A 21,031-nucleotide genomic window follows, 5' to 3' on the forward strand; every position below is an offset into this window, starting at 1 on the left:
AAGCAACTTGCTGGACTCATATGATTTTGAGATGGTAAGAAAACTAATGATGCATAATCAAAAGTAAAATATAAAATAGATTATATAGTAATTTACCTTGTTTCCGAGAGAAAAATAAACACAAATATTTTTACCTTCTTTATATTTACTTTGTTTCAATCCTTCAATAATAGAACAATAGTGCTGATAACCTGTTATAAAACTAAAGTAAAATAAGACAAGAAATATAAAACAAGAGGAACAATATGCGATAACTTTCTTTCTTTCAAGTTTTCGCCAAATCTTCAAATATATACAATATGAACCCTTATGCCTCTATTTATAGTGTAACATAGAGGCATACAAAAGATTGGTCATAAACATGATATTAACATGAATATAATGGAGGAGGTTATGAAAGTGAAAAGTTACAAGAATAACGGTTATAAAGTTGGAGGTTGTCTAGGTTATGGTTATCTTCGTAATGAAGGAAAGTAATTGAGACGGTGGATTAGAGTAACTTCTTGATGTAGTGGACATCCACACTATAATATTTTATAACAAGATGAATCTTTTCCTGATTAGTTTGTCAATCTACTTATTACTTATATTCAAATAATAAAATAATCTTGCACAATAGATGTATAAGAAGGAGGTGAAAAATGCATGCTTTGATATTGTTATTGTTTTTTGCCTTGATATTTAAATGGTGTAAAAGTAAATCCTCGTTTTGTAGTGTCATAAGAGAATTCATTCAAAATAAATACTTTTAAAAATCCCACTCACTGATGGTATATTATATGTTTTCTTACTATACTTTTCTTTCTCATTTTAATTTTTTTACAACCATGATAAATTTCTCCTATCCTCATGTTCTCTGGAATAATCCAACCTAAAATTGAATGGAATTGTTCCAAAATATAGTTCATATATAGAGAAAATACTTGTTCAAGATAAATCATCAAAATAAACTCAATAATTATTCATATCTGTACATAACCATAAACAATATATTTAAAGAAAACAATACCCATAGTGAATTATATATATATATAATAGAAACGATGAACAATAGTAAAAGGTGATTACTTATCATTGACATATCTTACTAACTTGTCGTATTTCAATTTTGATGAACTACATATAATATATATCCCTTTAAATTATTGTTAGCGATTAATTGACTTATTTGATGATTAAATATGTATTTTTTCTTAGTTCTGACTATAAACACTTCTCATATACATCTCAATCTTGCATAACACATAAGTTAAAGGGGGCAAAGGGCTTGATATACCCTCACCCCAACTTTGTCATTTAGAGCTAACATACTCCTTCGTTGTAAAAGTGACCTACATATGCTCTTACTGTTACAAAATCGGTTCACATCTGCCCCTTTTTGTTACAAAAGTGGCTTCACATATACCCCTATCGTTACAAAAGTGATAAAATTAATTTTAAATTATTTTTTATTTTCAATATTTTTAAAAATCATGTATTGATTTTTTTCACACAAAAATTATTTTTTGACTTCTTTGATTATTATTATTTGAGTTTCTTATTCTTTTTTTTTTCCAGTCTTTAGTGTAAAATAAGAGAAATAAAAAGAAAGAAGTGTGAATGAAAAAAGATTGAAAACTATTTTTTTTGCGGGTATATTGTAATTTAGTTTTTATCTATGTAAAATATATTTAGGACATATATAATAAATTTTATAAGGAAATAAGTGAAAAGAAAAAATTTGACCATCAAAATAATAAATTAAAACTAGCCGTTGAATTTAAAAATAAATTTAAAAAACGTGAGGAGGATAAAACATACCCTTACATGAATTATTATTTTTAATTAAACATTATTAGAAATTAAGATTTTTTACTTCCGTAAGAGGAAAAGGGTATATATAGGTCATTTGTGTAACAATATGGGTACATATGAGCCACTTTCAGAATGAATACATATTAACCCTAAATGATAAAGTTGAAGGATAAATTGACCCTTTCTCCCTAAATTAAATATCCCTACTTGATTAAACGAATTAATAAAATATTATATCGATACATATATCAAACAAAAAATCAATTTAAACAAAATTATACCCAAAAAATAATCACTACTAGTATTTTACTTAAATAAAAGTAATTAATGTAAAAATTTGTGCTACACTTCTATTTTCGTTATTATTTTTATTTATGAACATTATGTGTGTATAATTATATAACTATTTTCTTATCAGTTATATTAAAAATAAAAAATTAATAACAAATATTTTATTTATTTAATTATTACTTTAATTTAACTTATTTAAAATAAAAATCAATAAATCAATTTGATAATATCGTAAGGACTACAAGTCTACACATAAAAAACAAAAAAGTGGCAAGGAAAAAGTAAAAGAAAAAGCTTTGGAACTATAAAGGAACCGAAGCCTTTTTTTTTATTTTTAAAAAGCATCTTATTCGATCTTTTCAGGGACGGAAAAAATAAATAATTCAACAGACCAAAAATTATTTATAGAAAAAATTAGGGTTTTCTATTTAGCCTTTCCTCAGTATTATTATTCCTCCTCTCTCAAAGTCCCTATATCGCTCTGCAATCGTGTTGATTACTCAAAGCACTTCATTGGAAATTGATTGGTATCGTATACTGATTTGGGACTTTTAATCGATTGTGATTGGGGGATTTAGCTGAATCAACAAAGATCCACTCTTTTGGTTAATTCTTTAATTTTTGTGAATTAGGGTTTCTGATATATGATTATGATTTACGAATCGGAAAGTGTCTGATCGCCGATACATCGGCGAGCTGATTCACGGTTCTGAAGGGGTTTTGGGTTTTGTATGGAAACTCGTAGCCGGAAGCGGGCGGAGGCCACCTCATCAGCGCCTTCTTCTTCTTCCTCTGGGCCAACCACCCGCGCCGCTAAGAGAGCCCGTGTCACCGCCGTTTCTACTTCTACTTCCACCGTCAATTCCACTCCCGTTGCCCCAACTGCATCGATCTCAACTCGTTCTCGCATCACAACTCGTTCTCAGGACTCACTAGCATCTTCTACACCCATGGACTCCACCAATGAATCTTCTGGGTCAGCTAGCCGAAACCGCCGTGGTAAGAACCCTAGTCATGGTTCCGATAAGGATAATTTGGATAAAGGTAAGGAGAAAGAACATGAGGTTAGAGTTAGGGATAGAGAAAGGGATAGGGAAGCCGAGCGGATTCTTGGATTGAACATAGATTCTGGTGGTGCTGGTGAGGACGATGATAATGATAGCGAGGGCGGTGTTGGGATTTTGCACCAAAATTTAAATTCAGCAAGTAGTGCACTTCAGGGACTGCTTAGGAAATTGGGTGCTGGATTGGATGATTTGCTCCCTAGCTCTGGAATGGGGTCGGCATCATCATCCCACCAAAGTGGCCGGCTCAAGAAGATATTAGCTGGTTTAAGGGCGGATGGGGAGGAAGGAAAACAGGTTGAAGCTTTGACTCAGCTGTGTGAGATGCTATCCATTGGAACAGAAGACTCCCTGTCCACATTTTCTGTGGACTCATTTGTACCGGTACTTGTAGGACTGCTCAATCACGAGAACAATCCTGACATTATGCTTCTTGCGGCCCGTGCTCTTACCCATTTGGTTGACGTTCTACCTTCTTCCTGTGCTGCTGTTGTCCATTATGGAGCTGTTTCATGCTTTGTAGCTCGCCTGCTTACAATTGAATACATGGACTTGGCTGAACAGGTGAGTGAATTAACTTGCGTCGAACATGTACACGTTAAGGATTGTTTTTTTTTCCCAACTGTGATGCTAATGTTTGCGTTTGACAGTCTTTGCAAGCTCTAAAGAAGATATCTCAGGAACACCCAACTGCTTGTTTGAGGGCTGGTGCTCTGATGGCTGTGCTTTCTTATCTCGATTTCTTTTCTACTGGTGTTCAGGTAGAAGAATTCCTTTCATGATTAACTCTATCGTGGTTTTGTAGAATCTTTGATTAACTCTATCATAATTTTATGGAATTCAGTTTTAGTGAAACAAGCAACCTTCCAGCTCCTTATGGTACCTATATAATTATTTCTAACTGTTATCCTTCCATAGAGAGTAGCATTGGCGACTGCTGCTAATATGTGCAAGAAGCTTCCTTCAGATGCGTCTGATTTTGTCCTGGAAGCTGTTCCTCTCTTAACGAATCTCCTCCAATATCATGATGCAAAGGTAAATCATCATCATGTTATCTTCCCATATATCCTCTTTCCGAGCCCCTCCTAGTTTGGTTAAACATCACTTTTGTTTCTTTAGTGTCATCTTTTGTTGCTTGTGTCTGCAGGTATTAGAGCATGCTTCTATCTGCTTGACCCGTATTGCTGAAGCATTTGCGTCATACCCTGAAAAGCTTGATGAACTTTGCAATCACGGACTTGTTACCCAAGCTGCATCCCTCATCTCAACCAGCAACTCTGGAGGTGGACAGGCTTCACTCAGCACGTCAACCTACACAGTACGTTTAAATCCTTCATATGTTGGTTATTTACGACCTTGATGGCTGTATTCTGACTTGACAAGTGTTGCAGGGTTTAATCAGGCTACTTTCGACATGTGCTAGTGGCTCTCCGCTTGGAGCTAAAACCTTACTGCTGCTTGGAATAAGTGGAATACTCAAGGATATTCTATCAGGTTCTGATCTTGTGGCCACTGTGTCTATTTCACCTGCCTTGAGCAAACCTCCGGAACAGGTGTGCATCACTGGTTTTAGTTTAAATTCATGTTACAATTATTATTGTTTATTGTAAACAATTGAAACTAGTAGTGCATATTATAGTATAGATTTTCTATAGCGTTGAAAGATCGTTGACTTCTTAGCATACGTCAGTTTGCTAGTCAGATATGTGCCATATTCAATTTTACATTCATGCTTTGTTGAAGTTCAAACACTACATGTTCATAAGTCATTTGGATGTCAAAGAAGGAACAAAATGAGAAAAGTGCCTGGTAGACAAAACCTGTTATGATCAAATATAGTACTCCATGGTCCCCACATGGAGTGAAATATTTATCAATTAAGTTATTTTCCGGAGAAAGTTGTTTTTTGAGTTAGGTTTTTCCCCGGCATATCGGAGACATCCTCTCTACATTGCAAAGGTAGAGGTAAGGGTATATCCTGCCCTCCTCAGACCCCACTTGTTGGATTACACTGGGTATGTTGTAATTTATTATTCTTGGTAGTTGAAATCAATTAAAATCCAATATATTGTTTTAATGTCCCCAAAGCAAATACTTATAGTGATCTGAAATCTTGAACTAAGATTAAAGAGAATTACCAAAGTAAGAAAGTGGAGAACTTGACAGCTTGACTTATGACCGTTTGTTTAGATTTTTCTCCTTGATATGCCTAATTGCCTATTCTCAGACATAACTATGCATTACTTCTCATAAATATAGTCGTTTATTCGTATCACTAATTATTCTTGATTCTTTATAAAAAAAACTAACATTTCTAGAGTCTTTCAAATAACGATATCATTAAAATACTTGAATCATATTAGGCGTTCAATAAATATGTATGTTTATAAACGACTGATTTCGATAACAATGTGCTTCTCTCCTCCTACTCCAATAGCGCACACTGGTCAATTCTTCTCTCGAATAGACAGGTTATTGGAGAACCACCACTGAAACATGTACAGTAGGTATGCCCCCCAAGGCCTAGCTCGAGTGGCAAAAGGTGGAGGATTTGTGGTTTAGGTCACAGGTTCAAGCCCCATACCATGCAAAGCGAAGCCCAGTATTTAAGTCGAAAAGGGTAGAGGGGTGGACCCATTATCCACCGAGTTTAGAAGGTTGTGATTGGTCCAAAGGGTGGGTCACATGCAGATTTCTCGGTTATAAAAAAAAAAACATGTACGGTAGGTATTAATTCAAGAAACTAAAGTTTAAACTAGTACATCAATCATCAAATTCTGATAATAAAGAAAAATGACTTCATGAAGGGATTCTTATCATAAATCATAAGAAAGAAGAGTTGTAATCAGGAGCAGTGTTATCAAAGGCGAAAAGCGCAAAAAAGCTCTAAGGTCCGTGGGGCTTTTAAGTGCGAAGTGCAAATAAAGTGTTTATGGCTCAAAAACTAAAGATACCTTGGCTTATGAGACAATCATACCCTTTTTATTATAGGGTAAATATCATTACAGAACAAATTCTATTGTCCATATGCTTAATTTTATGTACTTCATTCCGCTTTGTGTTGTGAATGCATCACATATCTGTCCTGTGTTAGGTAGTATCTTGACTGCCTTTTTGGGAGGCTGCGCAAAACCCTCCGCAGATCCGACCTCAATTATTGACCTTCTTGGTACTTTCCTTCCCTCTTGAACATGGATTGTCCGGGTTATGCACCTTTGAATATACATATACCAAATTTGTCTAAAGTTAGTACATTAACCATCCGAATTAAATAAAATTAAATCAAAAGTCACCTATAACACGTCCAAAAATATCACATTCATCATGTTTAACTATTATGTCTAAACTAATCATTTGACTCATCACCTTCTGAAAACAAGGTAGTATCATTACAATGTGATGGTGGTCCAAATACTTGTTTTCAACTTCAACTTGAAATACTTTTTTGCAACTTCAAACTATAACTGTCCGAATCCCTACTTGGTGTCCTAGAGGAGAACTGGAGATCACTGCCATTATCGAGAAATCCATTGTTTTTAGCTTCAAAACTCGGTGGATATTGAATATTCAAATGTAGTATTCTAGAATGTCAATCAAGTATTATGAGTAATTGGTAAAACAACCTTCTAATATAAGTTTTGGAACACTCCATGGTTTTCTGGTTAATTTTTTTGTTAGTATGTGAAGACTCAAATTGTTTGTCACTGATGTCAATTGAACATTAATAGTGTAAATATGACTGTGATTAAGCTCGCCATGGGCAGACAGAACTATCTAAAAATAATTCAAGAGCTTCCATGCCTGGAGTATGTTATGAAGAACCTTACAACAACATACCTAGTAGTCATGCAAGTGGGGCCTGGGAAAGGTAGGATTAACCTTTCTGGGGCAGTATAATTTTTTAATGTGTTTTTTCTGCTAGTTGACTCGATTCACTTGTGAATTTAGATGGCAATCTACCACTTATTAAATTTACTCTTGTTGCAAAATCATCTGGTTTCATGGAAGCTAGTGCTTGAGCAAATGCCATGAAATGATGCCCTCTCTGTGCTGTGTACAAACTGTTTCTTCTGAAAGCTGCTTGTATCTCTTATATTGACATCAAATGAATTTACGCACTGTTAGATTTTTGAGATCGTGAACCTGGCAAATGAGCTCCTTCCTCCGCTGCCTCAAGGAACCATCTCTCTTCCAGCCGGCACTAATCTGCTCATTAAAGGTTCTGCTATAAAGAAATCATCTGCTAGTGGTTCTACCAAACAGGAGGATATGAATCCATCTTCCCAGGAGGTTTCAGCTCGAGAAAAATTGTTGAATGATCAACCTGAACTTCTGCAACAATTTGGAATGGACCTTCTTCCTGTGCTGATCCAGGTTAGTATTATAATTATAATCCATTGTAAATTGCTGCCATCACTTACTACTGCCATGGTGGAGATTTACCAGGCGAAACCCTGTTGTTTTACTTGTCAGGTATACGGATCCAGTGTGAATAGTCCAGTTCGCCACAAGTGCCTCTCAGCTATTGGAAAACTTATGTATTTCAGCAGTGCAAATATGATTCAATCTCTAAATAACGTCACTAACATATCAAGGTATGAATATAAACAATACAAGCTTGCAATTTTTCTTTGGGCGTTGATTTGGGATGGAATGGTTATCCAAGTAACAATCTTTATATGCATCATATTTCTTTGGTAGTGAAAGTAGTGCTTCATTTATGATTCCTATGTAGTTTCTTGGCTGGAGTATTGGCCTGGAAGGATCCTCAAGTGCTGGTGCCTGCTCTTCAAGTAGCAGAAATTCTAATGGAAAAGCTTCCTGGAATCTTTGCCAAGATGTTTGTGCGAGAAGGTGTTGTTCATGCCGTAGATGCTCTGATATTGTCTCCCTCCCATGGTTCTTCTACTTCCCAGCCGTCTTCTGCTGAGAAGGACAATGATTGTATACCCGGGTCATCTCGTTCTAGACGTAACCGACGTCGTGGCAGTAATGTAAATGCAGATGCAAGTTCCATTGAGGCTCCTAAAAGTACAGTTCCAGGGAGTGGATCACCACCAAATTCACTGGAAATCCCAAAGACCAGTTCTAACCTTCGGATTGCAGTCAGTGCAGGTGCCAAATCTTTCAAAGATAAATACTTCCCTTCAGATTCTGGGGCTACTGAGGTTGGTGTTACAGATGATCTTTTACGATTGAAGAATCTCTGTATGAAGTTGAACGCTGGTGTTGATGAACAAATATCTAAACCTAAAGGAAAATCAAAAGCTTCTGTTCCTCGGCTTGGGGATATTTCTGCCAGTAAGGAAGACACCTTGGCCGAACTGGTAGCTTCCATGCTGGGGGAGCTCAGCAAAGGGGATGGTGTATCAACTTTTGAGTTCATTGGAAGTGGAGTTGTTGCAGCTTTGCTGAACTATTTTACATGTGGATATTTTTCGAAGGAAAGAATCTCAGATACTAACTTGTCTAGGCTTCGACAACAAGCACTCAGAAGATACAAGTCTTTTATTGCAGTTGCCCTTCCATCCAGTGTAGGTGGGAATATGGTTCCTATGACTGTTTTGGTTCAAAAACTTCAAAATGCTTTGTCTTCCTTGGAGAGGTTCCCTGTCGTGCTGAGTCATTCTTCAAGATCATCTACTGGAAATGCACGACTTTCTTCAGGTTTAAGTGCTTTATCACAACCATTCAAGCTACGCCTTTGCAGAGCTCAAGGAGACAAGACCCTCCGTGACTACTCTTCAAATGTTGTGTTGATCGATCCTTTAGCAAGTCTAGCGGCTATTGAAGACTTTCTGTGGCCTCGAGTTCAGAGAGTTGAGTCTGGTCAAAAGGCCTTGGCATCAGTAGGCAACTCTGAGTCTGGGACCACCGCTGCAGGGGTTGGTGCTTCATGCCCAGCGACCTCTACTCCGGCTTCTGGATCTCGTCGTACACGATCTAGGTCAGCAGTTAATATAAATGATGGTGCAAAAAAAGACCCACCACAGGAAAAAAATGGAAGTTCATCCAAGGGCAAAGGAAAGGCTGTTCTGAAGCCTGCTCAAGAAGATGGCAGGGGACCCCAGACACGAAATGCTGCTCGAAGACGAGCAGCATTGGATAAAGAAGCAGAAGTTAAATCTGTGAATGGGGAATCTAGTTCTGAGGTATATTTCTTCATACATTTCGTTCTTTGTTGAAGATCGCTGTTTAAATAGTAAGTTATGGAATAATAAATAAATGAGAAGATGTTAAGAAAAAAATACAAAAGAACGAGGAAAAATATGATTAAAATTTGTATTTGGCGCATCTTCATCTTCATCAATATTACAGTAGAAGAGTAATTTTCTATTATATCCTTCAAAATGAAAGAGATAATCTTGATACAAGGAATATCATTCAGAAATAGCATAAAAGAGAAATAGGATACACGTGGAACAAAAAAATTGTATGTTTGCACTGAATAATAACAAAAAGCACAGAATAGTCTGGTCTTGCCCAATATATGTAGGGGAAATGGTATTTTCTGACCTAGTCACATGTTTCTCTAACCCAAGAGTGTAACGTAGTGGTCACATGATTTAGCTTTTTGAATCTCGAGTTAAATTTGAATTAGTTATGTCTCTCTTTTGAACATTTTTTTGATAAGGCTGGCTCTTGACCATTAGGTTTCATTTGTTGAAATAAAACAGACAAATGCTTATTTAAAACTTTGATGTTTTTCTATATCTTTTTGCTTCCATTTTTTATCTCCTGAGTAGTTGCTGGTTTGTATGAGAACATGAACTTTTTCATCCCACTGCTTGTTGTGATGTTTAGGATGATGAGTTGGATATGTCACCTGTTGAAATTGACGACGCTTTGGTTATTGAGGATGAAGATATATCTGATGATGATGAAGATGACCATGATGATGTAAGCTATTGAACTTCTCCTTGCTTTTTTTAAACCTTGAATCAAAATCCTTGTTTTTTAAATTTCAGATTCTGGCATTTTTAATTAACTTAGGTAATGGATAGTCGTGTTGCTCGGGCTCTTAAAATGTCCATGCGTGTGTGTAAGATCCCCCAGAAGTAATACATTTTTGGAGGCTTTGACACGGGTGCGTCAATATTTTGCTGGAGTTCGAGCAACATGTTTGAGAGCATATTTGCATTCTCAATATGCATATTTTCAGCTCATCTCCCCAGATCAACTTGAGCAGCTCTTTTAATTTTATATGCTGTTGTATTAAAGATGTTTTTCTGAAATTGTTGCCGAGGCTTTAGGTGTTGGGCGATGATTCTCTTCCTGTTTGCATGCCGGACAAAGTTCATGATGTCAAATTGGGCGATTCTTCGGAAGATAGTCCTGCCACACAGACGCCAAATGATAACCAGACAAATGCTGCTGGTGGTTCAAGCAGCAGAGCTGCTTCTGCTCAGGGATCTGATTCTGTTGAGTTCAGGAGTGGGAGTTCTTATGGTTCAAGGGGTGCAATGTCATTTGCTGCAGCTGCCATGGCTGGACTTGCATCTGCGAACGGTAGAGGTTTGAGAGGAGCTAGAGATCGTCATGGACGCCCTCTATTTAGCACTAGCGATCCACCCAGACTTGTATTTTCTGCAGGCGGAAAGCAGCTTAATAGGCACTTGACTATCTACCAGGCCATCCAGCGGCAACTTGTCCTCGACGAGGATGACGAAGAGAGGTATGGTGGCACTGACTTTCTGTCTAGCGACGGAAGCAGACTTTGGGGTGATATTTACACTATCACATACCAAAGAGCTGACAGCCAAGCAGAGAGGTCTACAAAAGGGGATGGGAGCTCAACTTCCACCAAGTCTAATAAAGCTAGTTCTTCAGCAAGTGCCAGTGCCAGTGCCAGTGCTGATCCCTCATTGCATCGAGCATCATTGTTAGATAGTATATTACAGGGAGAACTTCCTTGTGATATGGAGAAAAGCAATTCTACTTACAACATTTTGGCCCTTTTACGTGTAGTAGAGGGATTAAACCAGCTGGCCCCACGATTACGTGTGCAGTCAGTTATTGATGATTTTTCTGAAGGCAAAATATTGAGTTTAGATGAGCTCAATACTACTGGTGTCAAAAGTCACTCGGATGAATTTGTAAACAGCAAGCTCACTCCAAAGTTGGCCCGACAGATACAGGATGCTCTAGCCCTTTGTAGTGGGTCTCTTCCATCATGGTGTTCCCAGTTGACAAGGTCCTGTCCGTTTCTTTTTCCATTTGAGACTCGGCGCCAGTACTTCTATTCAACGGCCTTTGGATTATCTAGGGCTTTATATCGGCTTCAACAGCAGCAAGGTGCAGATGGTAATGGATCCACCAATGAGAGAGAGGTCAGGGTTGGGAGACTACAGCGCCAGAAAGTTCGTGTCTCTAGGAATCGTATTCTGGATTCTGCTGCAAAAGTAATGGAGATGTACTCTAGCCAAAAAGCTGTTCTCGAGGTCGAATATTTTGGTGAAGTTGGCACTGGTTTGGGCCCAACTCTGGAATTCTATACCCTGTTAAGTCGCGATCTGCAAAAAGTTGGACTGAGAATGTGGAGAACAAGTTCCTCAGCAAGTGTACATTCAATGGAAGTGGGTGTGGATGAAAAATTGAGCGGGGGTGATAAAGAGCTTGTCCAAGCACCTCTTGGATTATTCCCACGTCCCTGGTCATCAACTGTTGAAACTGCAGATGGCAACCAATTCCCGAAAGTGATTGAATATTTCAGATTGCTAGGGCGTGTGATGGCGAAAGCACTTCAAGATGGACGGCTTTTGGATCTCCCTCTGTCAACTGCATTTTACAAGCTTGTTCTTGGCCAAGTAAGGGCTTCTCTCTGTTTTTTTATTTTGCACGTGATTACCATCTATGATTAAATTATTGCATTTATCTTTCTGTTTTTTGTTTTTCTTTCCTAACGTTTCTGTGCTTTAACATTGTAGGAGCTTGATCTGTATGATATTCTTTCTTTTGATGCTGAGTTAGGAAAGACTTTGCAAGAGTTGCAAGCTCTTGTTAGCCGTAAACAAAATCTAGAATCAATTGGAGGCCAGGGACAAGAGAACATTAATGATTTGCATTTTCGTGGGATCCCAGTTGAGGATCTTTGTTTAGACTTCACGCTCCCAGGCTATCCTGAATATGTTCTGAAAGCAGGCAATAATAATGTATGCTCTGCTTTTCTTGGATGCCATTTCATCTTTTTGTCCTCTTCATCATTTTGTTTGATTTGTATACTTCAATTGGAACTTGCAGGTTGATCTTTGTAACTTGGAAGAATATGTTACTTTGGTAGTTGATGCCACTGTGAGGACGGGAATTGGGCGGCAGATGGAAGCATTTAGATCTGGCTTCAATCAGGTTTGTTGCCACCATAGGATTTTAGCTAATTAGAGATGCATCTAGGGATGATATTTAAATGATAATTTGGTGCAACTTTCACTTAATCAATTCATCAGTTACCTGATACTTTTTTGATATCATCACTTATCTTATGATAGTGAAATAACTTTTAGGCTCCACAACTTTCAGGTTTTTGAGATTTCAGCTCTGCAAATATTCTCTCCTACTGAGTTGGACTACCTGCTTTGTGGTCGTAAAGAGTTATGGAAGGTAATGTTTTGTTTCTCATGAACCCAGTATAGCACAGTGTAATCTTGTATGTGTCCAGCTCTTATTGAATTTCATTTCTTTTGCTTATCCAGGCTGAGACGCTTGTAGATCATATCAAGTTTGATCATGGATATACAGCCAAGAGTCCCGCCATCGTTTATGTAAGTTTGTTCTTCAGCTGTCAGTGGAAGTGTAGTGCCTGAGACAGTAATGTTGTCAAGGTAGCCTTCATCTCTCTCTTATATTGGCTTCAAACTGATGTCAACTGTTTAATTTGATTCTGATCAGTTATTAGAGATCATGGGAGAGTTCACTCCTGAGCAGCAACGAGCATTCTGTCAGTTCGTGACTGGTGCTCCCCGGCTTCCTCCAGGTGGTCTGGCCGTGCTCAATCCTAAGTTGACAATAGTGAGAAAGGTATGGCTGTAGTTGGCTGAAATATTAGTCCCGTCTGTTAATTCTCTCTGCAGAGGCTGACTGTCATATCTTTTGAGCAGCATTCATCTAGTGCTAGCAATACAGCACCAAATGGTAATATGCCATCAGAATCTGCAGACGACGACTTACCTAGTGTGATGACATGTGCTAACTACCTGAAACTGCCTCCCTATTCTACAAAGGTATGATTTCTCCCCAATTTGTCGGCTGTTGGCTGTGGCGTAACTTTTCCTGTCATCTGCTTTCCTATTACAGTTTTAGAATTTTTCCTACTCTCGACTGTCTCCGGATATTGTTAATCCTTACACATCTCTCTGCAGGAAATAATGTACAAAAAGTTGCTCTATGCTATCAATGAAGGTCAAGGATCATTTGATTTGTCGTAAGTTACATGACAAAAGGACTTGTGTATACAACTTGGAAATTATTGGTGTCTGGTCCTCAATAAAGCCGGATCTGGGCCATCCTCAACTAACAACACCTAGGTTTGTATTCATCAGAATCTGGTGTTGTGTATCTTTATCTAGTTATATTCCTTTTCAACTGCTTTTCCTCTATTTTGATTGCTCGTTTCATTACAGCTGAGTTGGTGTGAAGATAGTAAAATGAACAATTTGTTTGTTTGTTTTTGAGCCATGCAAATTAGTCCCACTAATTTAACTTCCTTAATGCATTTTGGTATTTTCAGATTATTTAACTCCAGCTTTGTGTTTTGGCTACTTTGTTTCACAGCTGACATTGGCACCTTGCTTCGATCGAATGATGAAGATGGGTTTTTTTTTTCTTTTGGGGGGGTTCTTTTGCTACAAATGGTTGTAAATATGTAGGAAGATATTTTCTTTCAAATTTTGACTTTTTTAAGGTCGTGCAGCACATACATGTAAGGGCACCGATATTGCCATCTTTTTAGCTTCTCGCAGATATGAGGAATGCTGTTTCTTTGTCAGTACAGTTATTACTTAATTAAAATGATGCAATAAATTGGCCAACTTAGCTGAGCGCCACAAAGCTGCATGATTTTGGGGGCCTAACTATTTGAAGTGTTGTCTTTGTATAAATCACAAGTTACAGGTATGTTGTCCCAGAATAAAATTCTACTTGGGAGTTGAAAAAAGTGAGTGATGATTTAGGGGAGGATATGATCACTATCTTTTACTGTTATCCTTTATATCTTTGTAAATGTCTTGATATATGCGACATCATATGTTAAAGACTTAAATCTTAATAAAGAAATAATAAAAAAATGAATTTTTTTTTGAAATGCTTAGTTTAGGGGTCTAAACTAGTTGGGTTGGATTATTAAATTTATAAATCAAATCAAATTAATATACTCGGGCTTCTCTACCTTAGAATTTTATGGGTTTTTGAAATATTTTGTTTCATTTTTTTCATTTGTACAAATATATAATTGATTGGTACTCCAAATATTGAGATGAGTGAAATATTCAGCAAAAGATAATAATGAAATTGCATAAAATAACTTTTACAAATTATCAAATGATATCATAATTCAGAAGTATTAAATCATATTAAAATTGTTAATAAGTATTAACAACATGATTAAACATTAAGGAAAAATAAAATGTCTGAACCAATGTAAAACTAAAGAATAAATATCAATATTATTGTCATATTGAGTGTTGAATTATTATTGTTTTGTTAGCATTGGTATTGATTTGATTTTGATTTGAGCTTTATTAGAGTTACTAATATTTATGCACTATAAAATTTATTCTACGATTCAAAATTCTAAGTCTAAAAAACTTGAAGTAATATGTTAATTGTTAAAAGATAAAAATTATGAAGAAGTGTAAAAAAATATTTAGAAAATATATCAAAGTATAAGAAATATTTAGAAAATATGTCAAAATAAATTTTTAAAAAATTAGATATATAGTGTCGGTTGATTTTTTTGTGTTAATCAACGTGATCCAGGTATAGTCGATTTCTTTTTTCTCAATACCAAACCAAATTGAAGTTTTTCTTCAAACATAATTTGTGATTTAATTTGATTTGATTTTTGGTTCTGTTTTGTACTCTCCTACTCGGGGCAATTCTTTATACATTATTCGTGAAAAATATATTACTCGACAGATCAAACTTGTCTTGTATTCATTCTCATTTCAACCCATCAAAAGAATGTGGGTTGAAGAAGAAGCATCACATCACGCACCATATAGGAAGGAAAACAGCACTAACATCAGAGTCATTGATAATCAAAACATAATCAGTAAATAAGCATAAACTTCAAGCAAAAGACTATACAAAAACTGTTAATACTAGAGGAGAATCAATAGTATCCCAAGCCTAATCCATAACAAAGACTATATATGCTCATTTCTATATTACTAAATTTGTGATCATTACTAATTTATCTGGTTCTAAGATTGAATTATTATATTTTTTAGAAAAAAAGACATGAATACAGTGAACAAACTTATTAAATTCTAAAATAAATAATTATAAATACGTACCTCTGGTGTTGATTTTATAATTCAACGATCCAATCTCCATTTTTGTATTTGACTACACAAACACTAAAAGTAATATGGAGATTAGCAATTAAATAATATTTTCTTTTTCCTATGTTTTTCGTTAATTATTTGTATCATAGTATTTGATTTTTTTTCTAATCAAATAGTTAAATTTGTTGTTTATTAATTTTTTTCTTTTCTTTTAGTTTTGTTCTAAAACTACCAAATGACTTGTAAGCAAAAGAAAATCAAAACATTTAATAATTTCGAGTGTATATATAGTAATTGCTTCTTATTTTCATAAAAAGTGACTTTACATCTATAATATTGTCACGTCCCAAACTCAAGGGGCGCAACTGGCTCATGCCAAAACTCAGGTCCGAGCCGACCCTGCTGAACCATTTGCTACTAGCGCATGACAGACACACGCAATCAAGAAAACAAACTAGTATATCCCGACTTAAAACTAAGCCCTCGGTCGGTAAGTCCCATGTCAACATATATATAAAAGAAACAGCTACTCCCAAGAGTTCATATAAAAAAATAGCCAACTAGCACAGAAGTCCTGACTGGGCCGTCGAGGCCACCATGATATCTATACAAAAACTGGAAGCAGGTATATATCAAGACAATACATCAAACAACTCACAAGCTGCAGCAAACCAACAAAACTAGGCCAGTATGGCCATAACCTAGTTGTACATCTCACACACTAGTCTACAAGCCTCAAAGAGTAGTAAAGATTGGCGGGACAGGGCCCCAGCCTACCCATAAAGATATATACAACAAAAGGTAGCAAATCTCCCAACTCTGGCAGCTCCGGAGGAAAGAGGCTAGCCAACCGGATAGAAGTCAATCCTGCTACTGAGGAGGTCTACTCGGTCGTCTGTCAGGACCTGTATGCATAAATGTAGCACCCTAAGCAATGGGGCGTCAGTACAAAATAATGTACAGAGTATGAAAGGTTGTAGAATAAATGAACAAGTATCATAATATACCAAAAGCAATTAGGTAAGGAAATCAAATTTAGATAAGCATGCCAACTCACTACTGAATCTAATAAAATACAATAATGATCAAACATCAACCTAACCAAGCCCCCATAAGCCCGGTAGGTACAAAAAACATACCACCTACTTAGGCTCCAATAAGCCCAAAAGGTGCCAAATCAATCTACATAACCTTATCGGTAGCCCCTTGTCTTTGTAAGAAGTCACATAGCCCTTTTTGGCAACATCATAACTCTATGGGATGCACATAGCCCCATTTTGCATCAACATAGCCCTGTAGGCAACACATAGCCCTCTTTGGCGTCAAAATAACCTTATAGGCAACACATAACACTCTTTGGCACCCTCTTTGGCGTCAAAATAACCTTATAGGCAACACATAACACTCTTTGGCATCAATATAGCCCCGTGGGCAACACATATCCCTCTTTGGAAATAACATAGTCATATTAGACAACATCATAGCCCCCATAGGGAGTTCATAGCTCAACAACAACCACAATAGCCCCAAGGGAGACAACAAACAATTGAATAGGCTAAAGGCGAGCAATTTATCTATAAACAATATATATGAATAATCTCCAAGTTGTTCCTAACTTAGGGTCATTCTTAACAGATTATGAGTCCCTAAAATAAGGGTTTATAACCACTCAATCAGCCAACCACTCACAATTACATCTACAAGATCACCAATGTAAACTACCTCTAAGGAAACATGTCGACGAAGGGAAAAACCTTAACATACCTTTCCAATGAATGCTCGAAAGACCGTAGTTCCTTCACGAAAGTTGTTCCTTATGTCTTAAACTTCGCAAACACTATATATACACAGCTGGTATGCACATATAAACAGTTCATAATTAATCTTAAATCGGCATATTTGCCATATTGCCCCAACTTGTCGAAACGTCCGTAGAAATTCATAAAAACAATCATAAAGGAGTCCTGAGATGATTACCTTTGTTAATCAAGTTTAAACCTTGAAGAAACACCAATAACTACAAATTTATATCTTCAAAAACCAGCTCCAAACGCAGCTAATAGAAGGGAAAAATGATTGCCACGTGTAGGGATTACGTTTCTAGGCACGGGGGAAATGTTTAATGGTAGAAATCGTCAAAAACTAACCTTCATAATGCTAGAACTCCATAGGAACCCTCTTTTAAGCTTTATCTCTGGTTTGGAACTGAAATGGAATGTTTTCATGGCTTAAAACGTTAAATAAGCCGACATTCCATATTTTTTACCCGACCCGGATTCTGCCGCGGCAGTCCCTAGTAAAACCCTCATAACTTTTTACTATGATGTCGGTTTGATACGGGGTTTTGTGTGTTGCAAACTAGACTCGTAGGCCTTCGATAAGTTAAATTACATTTTTCATTTTTTTTAAAACATTCCAAAACGTAAAAATATATAAATAATTACATTTTATTTATTACTTTTCAAATTCTAAATTTTGTTGTAAGAGTTTGAAAAAATGCTTGAGATCTCTGAGCTCCATTCAAACTTTGTAAAGTATGATTTGCATACATTAATCTTCAAACTTTAGATGAACCTTTAAATATATTTTGAATATCTTCACAAATATGAAATACTTCAGTTCTCAGCTTTCTGATTAGATCGACTTTAAGCGTTCTTCAAATAAATAAAAAATACATAATATGAGAGAAGTGTCTCTACAAATTGGTCAATAATAAAGGTGGATTATGATTTGACTAAACCTTACATACAACAATTGCATAAGGTCTTGGTCCTCTGATTACGCGCATCCTATTGCTAAAATAATATCGCTCGGAGATAATTGTCCTTAGTTGCAACATTACAATAGTCCATCACAATTTCATATAGTCATCAGTCAATCACCCAATAAATTTATGTTATATTAGTAACTTTTTTATTACCGATAAATTCAAGATTAAAATTTTATGGATTTAAATTAGAAATTCTTATTTCAACTATAAATACATATTTAATTAATATGCTCATCAACATATGTATTTTCTTATAATCCATAGTAGAGAAACAGTAAGTAAAAGGATATAGAAAAATAATTCATTAGCCTTCGAGGTAATGAAGTGAATGCATTACCTTCTAAGAAATTAATTAATTTTCTAACTTTAACTTATTCATGGACACATACAAATCTTGAGAACTATTTATTTCGACTCTGTCACTTAGATGTCATTAGAAAACAAAGAAGAACTATAACGGAGGTAAAACTTTAAAATAACCAAAGAAAATACTTACATGATCAAATGGCACAAGTGGCTATATAGCTAAATATATATATGCTCCCAAAAACTTGCTCCCTGTAGTTGTTTTTGAAGTATATCAAACAGGAAGAAAAAATTAAGAAAATGAATGGCATCTTTGATTATTCAATAATAAAAAATAAATCCAACCATTAAAACATTACAAATAATGAAATAACGTGCATATTTATTTTCTTTCGAATTTTTGAATTTCATTAATGTTATGACTTCATCAGTATACTTAGAATCTAACTGCACATAATACATGTTATTATTGTAATTTAAGATAAATGAAATGATTCCTTCCTTTCTAGCTTTCTAATCAAACGTCGTGGATCAAATGATTTAAATTTTACAATACTAAACAAAATAAAAAATAATATAATTATATCAAATTAATATTGTAAAAAATAAAAACGAAATATCATCAAATTGAAGATGATTGACCGATGCTTGGGTTGTAGTTGAACAAATTTATTAAAGACGAATGCTTGAGTTAATATGTGCGGGATTGATGGGATATGGGGAATGGGTTAGAGTGTGCACGTGAGCAAGCAGTTATTTTGGTGTCTCTTTGTTTATTTTTTTAAAAAAAATTTATTTAGCTTTTGTCTTTTTCTTTAAAAAGTATAATAATAAATATTAACTAGCTATAAAAATACAAAAAATTAAAAAAGCAAGATAAAAAAAAACATGATTTAAGAAAATTAAAATTATTATCTTATTCATTAAGGCATAAACAAAAAAGAAAACACATTTTTTCTTTTGTAAATTAATGTGACTCTATTTTTAATTTTTTTTATAGTTTTCAATTTTAAAAGTAGAATTTAATAAAAGTAGAAATAACTAAATTAAATCTAAAAGAATTATTTAACAGTAAAATGATGTAAAAATTTTAAATTTGATAATAATTAATGATTTTTCCCTTTAAGAAGGTGGATAAGACAGTTATTTATCATTTTAATTAAGATACTCATAAATAAGTATATAAAATTATAATTGAAAATATTTTTTGAAATATAGAATTATTTTTTTTGAAATATAGATTGAATTCTTATTTTTTGATTTTTTTTATAACACAAACACGATATGTTTTTTTTCATTGCTGACTTTTTTTAGTAATCTGTAAATAATGATATAGAAGATATTTGAAATGTATTTAAAATTAAATTAAATAGATAATCATCTATGACTTAAAAACTGTCACAATTTGAATTTTTAAAAAAAGGCCAAAAATTTAAATGACTGTAGAAAGTCTGCAAAATATAAAATAATTTTAATTATTTAAAAAGACTGTTTTTTGTGATGCTGACACGTAGGCGCTATCACCTCTTCTATTATATATATATATATATATATATATATATATAATATAGATTTTAATTGATTATTTGAGAGAATTAATTTTAAAAAATTTAAATAATAATAACAAAATATATTTCAACTCATACTCTTCATAAACACAACAAATACCACTTTGTAAAAAATGAAAAATATATATTTGGTTTAAGATGACTATGGATAAAATAAAATGTTATTAACACAGTTTTTTCATTGTTTATAGGATTGTGCAATAGTGGATGGTAGTGGAAAGTTATGAAACTTTTCTTTTTCATTAATATATTCATTATAGTAAAAATTTTAAGAGAGTTGTAAAATTCATAATAATTAAAATAAATAATTATGCATAAACAAATCTCTTTGAAACTGATTTTATTTTTAGGTAAATTTCAAAATTAGATTACTGTAATTTCAAAGTGGTAAAATATTTATACGCAAATAAATAATAATGTACACAATTTTTTTTCATCTCCTAATTGTAGAACAAAACTACACCTCCATTGATGTAAATTCCAAAAGAAAAAAGGACACCTTCCCTGCCGTGTTCTCAACACGAACTCATTGTCTATCAGTAGAGTGTCAACCAATAATGAGTTCTAAGATGCATACATACAAAGGATTTCACTTTGATAAATATTGTTCTTTTTCTTCTTGACTTCCACTTTTTTCTTTGCAAATATATCCAATTTTTCTACGTCTAGCCACCAATTCACCCCAAAAGAAGATGAAGATAAGAAGAATGAAAATAATTCAACAAATAACTTTCCACA

The 21,031-nt window shown here is 34.8% G+C and overlaps 1 protein-coding gene across 1 annotated transcript; it reads left to right on the plus strand.

Annotated features, from left to right (window-relative positions):
* Positions 1–2,537: 2,537 nt before the first annotated feature.
* LOC125816739 (E3 ubiquitin-protein ligase UPL3) lies at positions 2,538–14,170 on the plus strand. The gene is made up of 18 exons (XM_049496361.1): positions 2,538–3,713; positions 3,800–3,910; positions 4,068–4,184; positions 4,297–4,467; positions 4,541–4,702; positions 7,275–7,523; positions 7,623–7,744; positions 7,885–9,301; positions 9,954–10,049; positions 10,403–11,956; positions 12,077–12,301; positions 12,390–12,494; positions 12,666–12,746; positions 12,839–12,907; positions 13,035–13,163; positions 13,244–13,366; positions 13,505–13,669; positions 13,917–14,170. Exons 1-17 carry the CDS (start codon positions 2,817–2,819, stop codon positions 13,568–13,570), a joined length of 5,694 nt encoding a protein of 1,897 aa, XP_049352318.1. The 5' UTR covers positions 2,538–2,816; the 3' UTR covers positions 13,571–13,669; positions 13,917–14,170.
* The last annotated feature ends 6,861 nt before the right edge of the window (positions 14,171–21,031 follow it).

Source organism: Solanum verrucosum, unplaced genomic scaffold (assembly GCF_900185275.1).
Source record: "Solanum verrucosum unplaced genomic scaffold, falcon-dt-bn FXZP01000261.1, whole genome shotgun sequence".
NCBI classification, from domain to species: Eukaryota; Viridiplantae; Streptophyta; class Magnoliopsida; order Solanales; family Solanaceae; genus Solanum; species Solanum verrucosum.